General features: G+C 36.6%; 1 protein-coding gene across 1 annotated transcript in view; it reads left to right on the top strand.

The window, feature by feature from the left end:
• Positions 1 to 10,031, top strand: part of TTLL7 (tubulin tyrosine ligase like 7) — a 65,848-nt gene that overhangs the window by 25,993 nt on the left and 29,824 nt on the right. The window contains exons 6-9 of the mRNA XM_031057924.1: positions 768 to 926; positions 2,425 to 2,641; positions 5,066 to 5,230; positions 6,038 to 6,196. Coding sequence (XP_030913784.1) covers positions 768 to 926; positions 2,425 to 2,641; positions 5,066 to 5,230; positions 6,038 to 6,196 — 700 coding nt within the window. The remainder of the gene's footprint in view (positions 1 to 767; positions 927 to 2,424; positions 2,642 to 5,065; positions 5,231 to 6,037; positions 6,197 to 10,031) is intronic.

The raw sequence follows: 10,031 nt of genomic DNA, 5'->3' as shown, positions 1-10,031 counted from the left end.
TTTTTTTCCTTTTGTAGTTTAGTTAATAAATTTTTTTTTTAAGGTAGAGGCCTGCTTTGCTTATTTCCTGGTCACATCTCACAGCAAACACCAGGGAAGTATATTTTCATGGGGCACTGGCATTGTGCCAGTGTCAAACCATGACAGTTGCTTGGCCTGTGTCAAAGTCTATTCACTACAATTCTTTATTTTTAAAATTCTTTCAAAAGGAACAAAAAACTCTTCCTTAATTGCTTCCAATTGCTTTTTTATTTTAAATTCAGTCTTTTTTGCACCCAAGATGAAACTCCAAATATCCCAACTCCTCTTTTTTGTGTCTGTTGATCCTCATAGCTCCCCAGACACCTACCAATATGAAAATTAAAATGCTTCTCAAATACCACCACCCCCCCAAAAAAAAAATCCATGGTTTGTTAAGAGTTCAATATTTCTAAGAATAGGAATAGCATTAAGTCATTTGAGTAAATGGCCAAAAATTGTAAGAGAAGTGAGATGGATGCCAAGAAATGAGATGGATACCAGTACCATAATAAGCACATAAGCAAAAATGCTCAAGATAGTCTGCTTTTGAATAGAACACATTAACACTCGTATGAATATGTAATAGAATGCTAACTATTCTTAAAGAAATGCAAAAGTTTGCTTTCATATTACAGAATTTTGCTGAAAAAGCTCCCTTGTCAAGTTGTCATGAGTGCTTTCTCATCTTGAGGATTGAAACATCAAAGTAGTCAAAAGATTTTAACTCAATTACCCTTTTTGTGCAGAATGATCAAGAGCCAGCCTCAGGAATACAGTTTCATTCCTCGAACATGGATCTTTCCTGCAGAATACACACAGTTTCAGAACTATGTAAAAGAACTGAAGAAGAAACGTAGACAGAAAACTTTCATAGTCAAACCAGCTAATGGTGCAATGGGACATGGGTGAGTTGTGAGTTAACTTCAGTCTTCTGACCTGTTAAAGGTGAAATCCAGTGCTACTTACGACATTAACAGAAGCTGTGTATTAATAAGAAGATTGTATTTTGAGTTGTGTGAAAGTCAGTGTATTGGGTGAAGACTTCACAAGCCTTAAATAAACCCAAATAATTATTATGAACACAGTTATTTTATTGTGAATTTTTCTGCTGTGCTTAGATTTATAGGGTGAGATTGTATTGGGCATAAATGGCAGGGTTTTGGTGGCTGGAGGCTGCAGGGATGTGTGTGGGAGGTCAGGATCTTTCACAGCTTTAAAACCAGCTCAGATACTCCATTGTGTTCCCAAACTGCAGCCAGTCAGAGATGCAGAAATGTGTTTGAGAGCAGCAGCCACAAGGTTTAGGAGAGACGGAGGAGATGCTCTTGGGGATGTGGCTGGATGTGCACTCTTGGAAGCAGGGCACACCCCTGAAGACACTGCAACCTGCAGTTGAGTTGAAGCAGTTTTGTTTGTGAGAGGCCCACACAGTAAAAATCCAATGAGATAAATATTGCAATTGTATTTTTAGTTCTTTTTTTTTAGATATTTTGGTTTTAGCTTTTATTGCTTTTAATATCAATTTGAATTATACTATATTGTAAAGCTCTTAGTTTTTCAGCATATGTCAGAATTACTATAAAAGTAAGGCTCTCGAACTTTTCAGTTTCTTTATTTTTCAGTCTTCTTGATAAGGGCTAAGATAAGCTAAAGGGAAAGGTAGCAGCATAGTTCAGAGAAATTTCTGCAAAGTACTTCACTCTATTAGGACTATTCAGTACCAAACCTCTGAAATGTATAATGAATAATAGGGAATAATGTTAAGGTAGCCTTAAGGTTCTGGGAATTTTTGGTTAATAATTGTATACTGAAAATATTAGCTTTTACAGTTATTTAAAAGTCTTATGTTGTTAGAGATTGGAAGTTCATAGCTCATATATAAACCTTTTTTCATTCTGGTGTGAGGGAACTGGAAATACAGAGATACTGAGCTTAATCTGTGCAATCCTCAGTCATACAGATCAGTGTCCTGCTTTGCAAACTTCATCACCTAAGGTTAGCACTGAAAGTTCTTTGCAGTCTGTGCCTCAGGCAGAAGTTGTGACAAAGACTGGAAGTCTATTTTTAGAGCTGCATGAGGAATAATCACAGAATCTGGAGACTGGTCGTTCTGCCAAACAATTTCTAAGTGTAGAGCAAACCCATTATTACAAATTGTTGAATCAAAGCAAGCAGAAAGTTACTTTGAAATGGCTCGTTGCCTTTTTCCATCTAGTGAACCACAATAAAGGACAGGAAACCAAAAGCCTTGTAAGGGAATGGAACTTCTTCTCTGTCCTAAAAACCAGATATCTAAGTCTCTTTCTCTAGGTAGACTTTAGCCTCCCTACTTGGCTGGGTGACCATGATAATCTATTTCAAAGAGTAATGTCTAAGTTTTAAAACAACTTTTGTTTTTACCAGGATCTCTTTAATAAGAAATGGAGAAAAGTTACAAGCTCAGGATCACTTAATTGTTCAGGAGTATCTTGACAAACCATTTCTCATGGAAGGCTACAAGTTCGATTTACGTGTGTATATTCTTGTGACCTCCTGTGATCCATTAAAAATATTTTTATATCATGATGGACTGGTGAGAATGGGCACAGAAAAGTATCACCCCCCCAGTGACTCAAATTTGGTAAGTTGGAGTTTATTCCAATTTATTGCTTATGGTATAGAGTTTAACCTGTGTAGTGTTTGCAGGTGGCAGAATTAAATAAACTGGTACTTGAGTTCATCTGGATAAACTTCTACATTGCCATTAAAGAGAAAAAATTTTATATGAAAGACACTTAACACATGGTTTTCTATCAAAATCACAAGTATAGCCACATTATTGCTTATATATAAAATTTTATATGACTTTGCATGTATGTATGCTAAAGAATTGAAATATATTCTAGAGGAAAACAAAGGATAACAACCCAAAAAATAAAATCAAATCACTGCAAGAATGAGCATATTGCTTTTATATTCATCTGAGACTGAGGCTGGGGTGGCAGGTGGTAATAAGCTTTATCTCCTGCTAGATCATTGCTTAGCATCCATCAAGTTTGGAGCCTTTGCTGAGGGTCCTGCCAGGTTTCAGCCATTGTGTTGGGAAGTGAGGCAGAAAGGAGAGAACCAGCACTGCAGGGGCCCAGTGCTCACTGCAGTCCCTGAACATGAGGAATCTCCTGCTGCTGCTGCTGTTTGTCAGTGCCTGCTTCAGCAGGGACAGGAGAATGTACTTGGCAGCTTTAGGGTGATTCAGTAGAGCTGCCTGAAAACACAGAGAAAACCAAGAAATGCTAAAGGTCATGCTAGAGATTTTGCACAATTTGTTCCTCTTGTCCCACTGTATAGCATGTTGCCCTGTTGGGGGGTGTAAACCCTTCTCTTTTGGCTCAGACCAAAATGCAGATGTATAAGAAAGAAGTAGATTTGCAGCATTGGAAGGTATTAGTAGGTTAGGTTTGTTATACCTCTCTCTGTACTCCATTGCTTTTAGAGCAGCTTCCCTGTAATTATGTAACAGAAAACACCATGGAGCCTTTTTGCCTATGTGAAACTTAAAATTCAGACTGCCTCTTGGTGTGCCTTTGAAAAATGCAGGTACAATTGGAGGCCCAGTACAAATGCTATATTTGGAAGTGTTCCAGTACTATATTTGGAATAGTTTGCTTTTACAATTTGTGTATTGCTGCTAATCTCGGCATTAGCAGCATTGAAATATGCTCTGAGAGGATAAACAGAGCAGGCAGTTGTTTCTGTGTTCTCAGAACTGTTCATGCTGGAAGTTGTCTATTGTGTGAAATAACGTGCTTGTCACTAATGACATTGTTCTTTGGATGACATATTTCCACAGTGACATTGTTTCAAATAACTTTGGACTATCAGTTCAGATGCCCAAACACTTTTTTTTTTTGGTAGTCCAACAAATAATTACTTTTGTCTGAAATAATTTTAATTTCATGGAATGATGATTCAAAACCAATAGATTTCAGAATGATTCTTAAAGGAGTAATGAAACCATGGGAGAAATTCATTGCTTCTAGTGCTACTACAATATACTGTTAACTCATTTGCAATTAAATTGATTGGTTTTGGTAATTTCATTAAGTTTTTTAAAGATAAGGAAATGTAGTAAGATAAATGACAGCAGAAGGTTTGTGTTATCTATTAAAGATGAATTGGAACAGGAGGCTTTTGGTCACCTTAGAATATCATCTACTTCATGTATGTAAATCAAACATGACAGAGAACTGTCACTGTGATGAGGACAGGCATCACCATAGTGTAAGTGAAAAGCTGAATTAATCTCTGGGAGATAATGCAAATGTACAGATTATGATTTATAAATTGAGCTTGGAAAAGGAATGCTTTCTTTAAATTCAACTGATAACGTGAGTCTATTGCTGCTGACATTTTGCTCCATAAAGGAACTGTAGCACTCAGTCATTTATGTAACGTATGTTTTGAAATTTACCTCCCTCTGATGTATGGCTACCAGCCAGTTAAAAATGAGCAATTTTGGCAGATATCAGCATGGCAGATGAGTTTATATGTAAAAGATATTTTAAAGTAGCAGTATCATGAGAACACTTCTCATAAATAAGCCACAGTGAAAACTGAAATGTGGGATTGTCTATGAAGCAGATGCCAGAGTGTCTTTTAGCACTTTAAAAATAGCACTTCAAAATACTGACTTTATTGTTTGCTTCTTGTGGAATATAATAATTCTCTAAGTTATGATAATTGCTCTCTACGTTTTTAGGTAGTTGTTTATATGGAGACCTTTAAAATGGCAGATATAGTATCTAACCAGATGTGGAGTGGTGGATCAGTTCACTCCAACTGACTTAAGCAGAAGCCCAGGTTTTGTTTTAAGATGACTGTGGAGCATTCAGTCATGCAATCTTCTAGAATCAGAACCACTAAATCTGCCCATAGTGTATTTCCAAATATGAGCTGTTTGATTATCTTTACTGATTTAATGTCAGCTTTTCTTTACATGATTTTGAATTGACTATTTTAGAATTGTTTTTAAAGTTTCTAAAATGTCTTTTCTTCCTTTTTTTAGAGTCAATTGTATATGCATCTGACTAACTACTCTGTCAATAAACATAATGAACACTTTGAACGGGATGAAACAGAAGACAAAGGAAGCAAACGCTCCATAAAATGGTTTACTGAGTTTCTAGAAACAAATAATCTTGATGTCTCCAAATTCTGGAGTGATATTTCAGTAAGATAGACTAAAGCACTTTATTTTATTTTGTGTATTTTTAGAAAGTTAATTGCTTCTGCCATCTGCTTTACTGCAATTCAGAATGATTTTTGAAACTTTATTAACCCAAATTCTCAGCAATGGATGTCACAAAGGACATACTATAAACTATTATTATGTTTTTTAAAATACTAAATTCATAGTCTGATTACAAATTAAATGTAATGTTTTTTCTGAGGATCAAAAGTCCTTTCAAGCAGTTATTCACATAAGGAATATGGTACAAAGGAATCATGCCATTTAAACTCTTGGAGACTTTATCTTAGCATATAAAGTGAATTTTATGTGTAAATATTTACTAAATTTTAGTCAGTGTTGCATATATCTTTGTACTTACTCAAGCACCATTGAAGTGGTTGTGTTACAGGTGTCTTTAGATGAGGAATAGGCTTGAGATTGTTGGAGCTTAAAGCTGTTTGCATGATTCTGAGAACACTTATCAAAAATTATACTGCAAAATGAAATGGATGAAGATTGGCTATACTATTCTATGTTACCAATTTGCTTTTATTATTTAACTTATTGCAAGTCTCAAAGTTTATATGTAGCATGGAAAGTACAGCAATAGTCTAGAACTATAGAAAGTTATATATCGTACTAAGTAGGAATAGTTTGTTTACTATAGACAATTTATTTGGTATTTTAAATCTTTTTTCCTAGTAGATATGTAAAGGAAATTTGAACTATTAAAGCACGAAACACTGTAGTTCAGTATGTGCTGGTGTTTTCTCTCCTGATGAATTTTTCTGGACCGCATCCCTGCAGGAGCTGGTGGTGAAGACTCTGATAGTGGCAGAGCCGCACGTGCTTCACGCCTATCGCATGTGCAGGCCGGGGCAAGCACCAGGAAGTGACAGTGTCTGCTTTGAAGTCCTGGGATTTGATATTCTGCTGGACAGAAAACTAAAACCATGGCTCCTAGAGGTAAACCTCTTTATACAGATGTAAATTTTTAGGCATAAAGTTAACTAAGCCCCAGCTGAGTCCATATCTATGTAAGAAAACCTGCAAAGAAAATCTGTGCACTGTTGTTGTGCACATAAATGGTGCTTTTGTGCAGCATCCATACAAAAGTGCAGTATCACCTTGCAGTGATTTTTGATACTGAAAAAAAGGTAATTGTTTTCCTAGACCGATGTAGCATTTCACATGTTTTTGAAAGTTTTAATGGTTTAATGGGAAATGTAACATTAATCTAGTTGTTATTGTCGATAGAGGACCTTGATTATAGTGAGTGGGTGCTACATAGATTTCCTTCATAAGTATGGCTATGTAATATGGCTCTGGTAACTTTTTGTGAATGTGTGCCCTTAATATTTTCCTTTTTGTGGATATGTGTTCTTTTCCTCTCCTGTGCTTTTAAAGCACTGCCATAAACAGAGAAAACGAATTTGATATACAGAAAATTCTACAAACAATTGGTATGATGGGATCGGAAGAAACATTTATTCTCTGATATGTTTGTTAAAGAGAGGTACAGTTAAATTAAGTGGTGCTCACACACATTTTCAACCAGAAATGTTTGAACTTTGTCTGTTGTGTCTCTTATATTGCCCTATTAATAACATATAGATGACGTTCACTTGTCTTTTTTCAGATTGTCTTATTTCATTCTGTTAACTGGTTGGGGGGCTGTGCAGCTTGGGGAAAAAAAGCAAAATGTATTCAAATCTCTCTATTGACAGTAAGTCATGAATATGATTTGGCTACTGATGAACAAAATATACACAATTAACTTACTGAATTATAACCTCATTTGCAGGCCATTAATACTGTCAACAGTTGTTTTGTCGTGCTTATTTCTCTCAGGGATTCATTATAATTTTAATTAGAAAAATAGAATTCCTCCACTGTTGCCATGCAGACATAGCATATTTGGTGACTTTGATGTTCTTACCAACAGCAGTGCATGACATGAACTTAGTCTGTATTACATCAACATCTTCTGTTTTTGTCCAGTGAAGCTTGCTGTCCCTTTGATTTAGCACTGCTCTTCCAGATTATCATCTGTAGGTTGCCTGTAGCTTGCATATAACTGTGTGTAGTTATTTGAGAGCAGACTGAAGAGTCTGTGTAACATTTCATTCAGCCTTGTAGCAAATGCTGGCAGACCAATTCTGTGAGAGGTGGTGAGTCAGCCAGCATAGGGAGTCCATTCTGAAGGACCCCACTCTGTCTGCTCTGATGTTTCCATGAGCTGTGGAGATTTTGGGGGGTTTGGGTCACTGCATATGGGTCTCAGAGGAGAATCATATTATCTCAAACTCCTTGTTTAGGAGGGAGTAAAGTAGTAAATGCTCCTGGTATTTTGAGTTGCTGGAGAATACTTCAGGACTTGGAATTTTGTACCTAGTTACTACTTTTTTTAAAAGCAAAGGTCCAAGTATTTCCTTTTCTGCTTTTGGTAATACGCGTATCCTTCAGCTTGTTTTGCCAGACATTTACCAAAACTAACAGAAATTTCAAATTTTGAAACTTGCTAATTTTGCATACTCATTTACTATTTTTTTTCCTTGCTTGTTCATGCTTTTTTTTAGCACTTCCAATGGAGTGTGTAGATGTATGCGCACTGTGTGTATGCTGTGTGTAGTGTAGTAAAGGTCAAACCTGCAGTGTATATACATAGACTATACATAATATATATGGTTGGTGTCTATGTATATAGGCACATATATAGATAATTCTTATTTTCTAAAACACTTGTGCTACTTCCACAGATTTCCACTCTTATCTCTTTCCACCATTTCCCTCTTGCCAAAATCCCCTTAGGAGAGTGAATCATTCTTTCTAACAGTGGTAACGAGTCCTAATCACAAGGCCCTGAATGTTCCCAGTGTTATGGGAAAATTGCCAAAATAGGATTAGGATGATTAGTTTCATGTTTCCATGCCTCATGTAGCTTTTCTGTTACAAAGATAGCTTAACAAACTATTAAAAGAAATAAATTGTGCAACATATTATAATGTCTCCGCTTTCCCGAGCTGACTTTTGTTTATATTGCCTTGATGCATTGTAGCTCCCCTGCTCCTTGATGCTACTGAACTTCCGGAACCTTCTGCCGTAGTGAGGGTTGTGGGAAATGCAGGATTGCCATCTTGTGGCACCAAGTGTTTCTGGCAAGGATCTGTGCAGCCTCCATCCTTTCTGAGTAGCAACAATGACCTAGACCGCCGTTCGATTCCCAGGAAACCCAGTTTTCCTTTTTGACCAAAATTTCCAAGTTAGTTTATTTTATGTAAAAGAAAACCATACAGTTGAAGTTCTTGGATGGACTCCAACCTTGTTCACCCTCATTATATTTAGCTAGGATCACACAGTTGTGGTCATTGGAGAAAAAGATAACTTGCATTTTAATAATTTCCTCAAGTGTAGGGTACCTAACTTCCTTTGTGATTTATGTGGACAAGGCAAAGGAAACCTTACATGTAGATTCAGAAATTTATTTTTTACTGTCACTGAGCTAGCAAAATCTGTTCAAAACTTTATCAGTCCAGGTGAAATGAATGTGAACATCTTAAACCAATCAATTATTGCTAATTCCTAATAATGAAGTAGTTAAAGTTAACATACACAAACTTTCTGGCATCTACTTGTTTCTCTTGTGTTATGCTTGCCCTGTTTGTACCCGTGGAGGTCCAAAGGCCACCATGGAGGTAGGAGAAGTCTACTTCTCCAAAAAGAGATGGTAGGTGGTTATACCAAGTTTTCAGTGTCTTATGTTCTTCACCAGGAAGAACACACTCTTGATGGTGAAGTTTTCTTCATCTTTGCTCTTAATTTCACTTTGGATTATTTTTCTTTGCTGCCATGATCTACTTACTGATGGTCCCTTTACTGGCCAGCAATTCCACATTGTCTCCAAGTTTTACCACATGTATTTTACATCTCTGGAATCATGCCATGTGCTTTCTTTGTTACCTCTACACCCAGTATTATCTAGTTTACAAGACTGCATTCCTGTAGTGAATACAATTTGGCCACTGGCATCAGTGTCTAGATTTTCAAGGCCTTTGCAGTCATCATTTGCTTGTACTTTTGGGGTCCCTCATACAATCCTGTTTTTGACAGCAATCTTCAAGATGTGCCTTGCTGATAAAATTACTGATGTTATATTAACACAACCTATTTGTGCATGTCCTGGTTGTCGGGTCACTGAACTCTAAATAACCATCTCCCAGCTGGCAGATGCCAGACAATGGTTTGGTAAGCTGTTATTGTGAATAGCTATTGTGGCATATCACTTGTATGTTATCAAGATTACAATGCCACAGTCATACAGATTAGTCAGCAACCCTATTTATTGTCTTTGTGATATGATAGTGGATGAACAGGTCAGTCTAAAGAGGTTGGTCAATTAAATATTTGGATTAAAGTCTTCAAAAAAATAAAGAATATGTATAAATCTTTTCACTATTTCTGCTGAATTTTCAAGATTTTACTTTCAACATCAGATCTCACTCCTCACTTTGTCTGCAAAAGCAGCAAAAGGGCTGACTCCTAAAGCTGAAAGGTACCTGTCAATTATGAGCATAAGTGATGGGGCAGCTGGGACTCAGCAACAGGACACTGGGTGGCACAGCAGCCATGATAGTTCTGTCCCACAACTGTAGAGGCTCTAAGATGCTCTGATATATTTAGAGTGCTAAAACAAAATAAACTGCTTTTCCACTCTACTTTGGACATGCAAACTGTCTCCCACTTCTGATTTGTGTGTGGCACAAGGCATTAGTTTTCACTTCTGAAGCTCTTTTTTATCTGT

The sequence above is a fragment of the Geospiza fortis genome, unplaced genomic scaffold (genome assembly GCF_000277835.1).
Source record: "Geospiza fortis unplaced genomic scaffold, GeoFor_1.0 scaffold403, whole genome shotgun sequence".
In the NCBI taxonomy this organism is placed as follows: domain Eukaryota; kingdom Metazoa; phylum Chordata; class Aves; order Passeriformes; family Thraupidae; genus Geospiza; species Geospiza fortis.
This window is presented reverse-complemented; position numbering and strand designations above follow the sequence as displayed.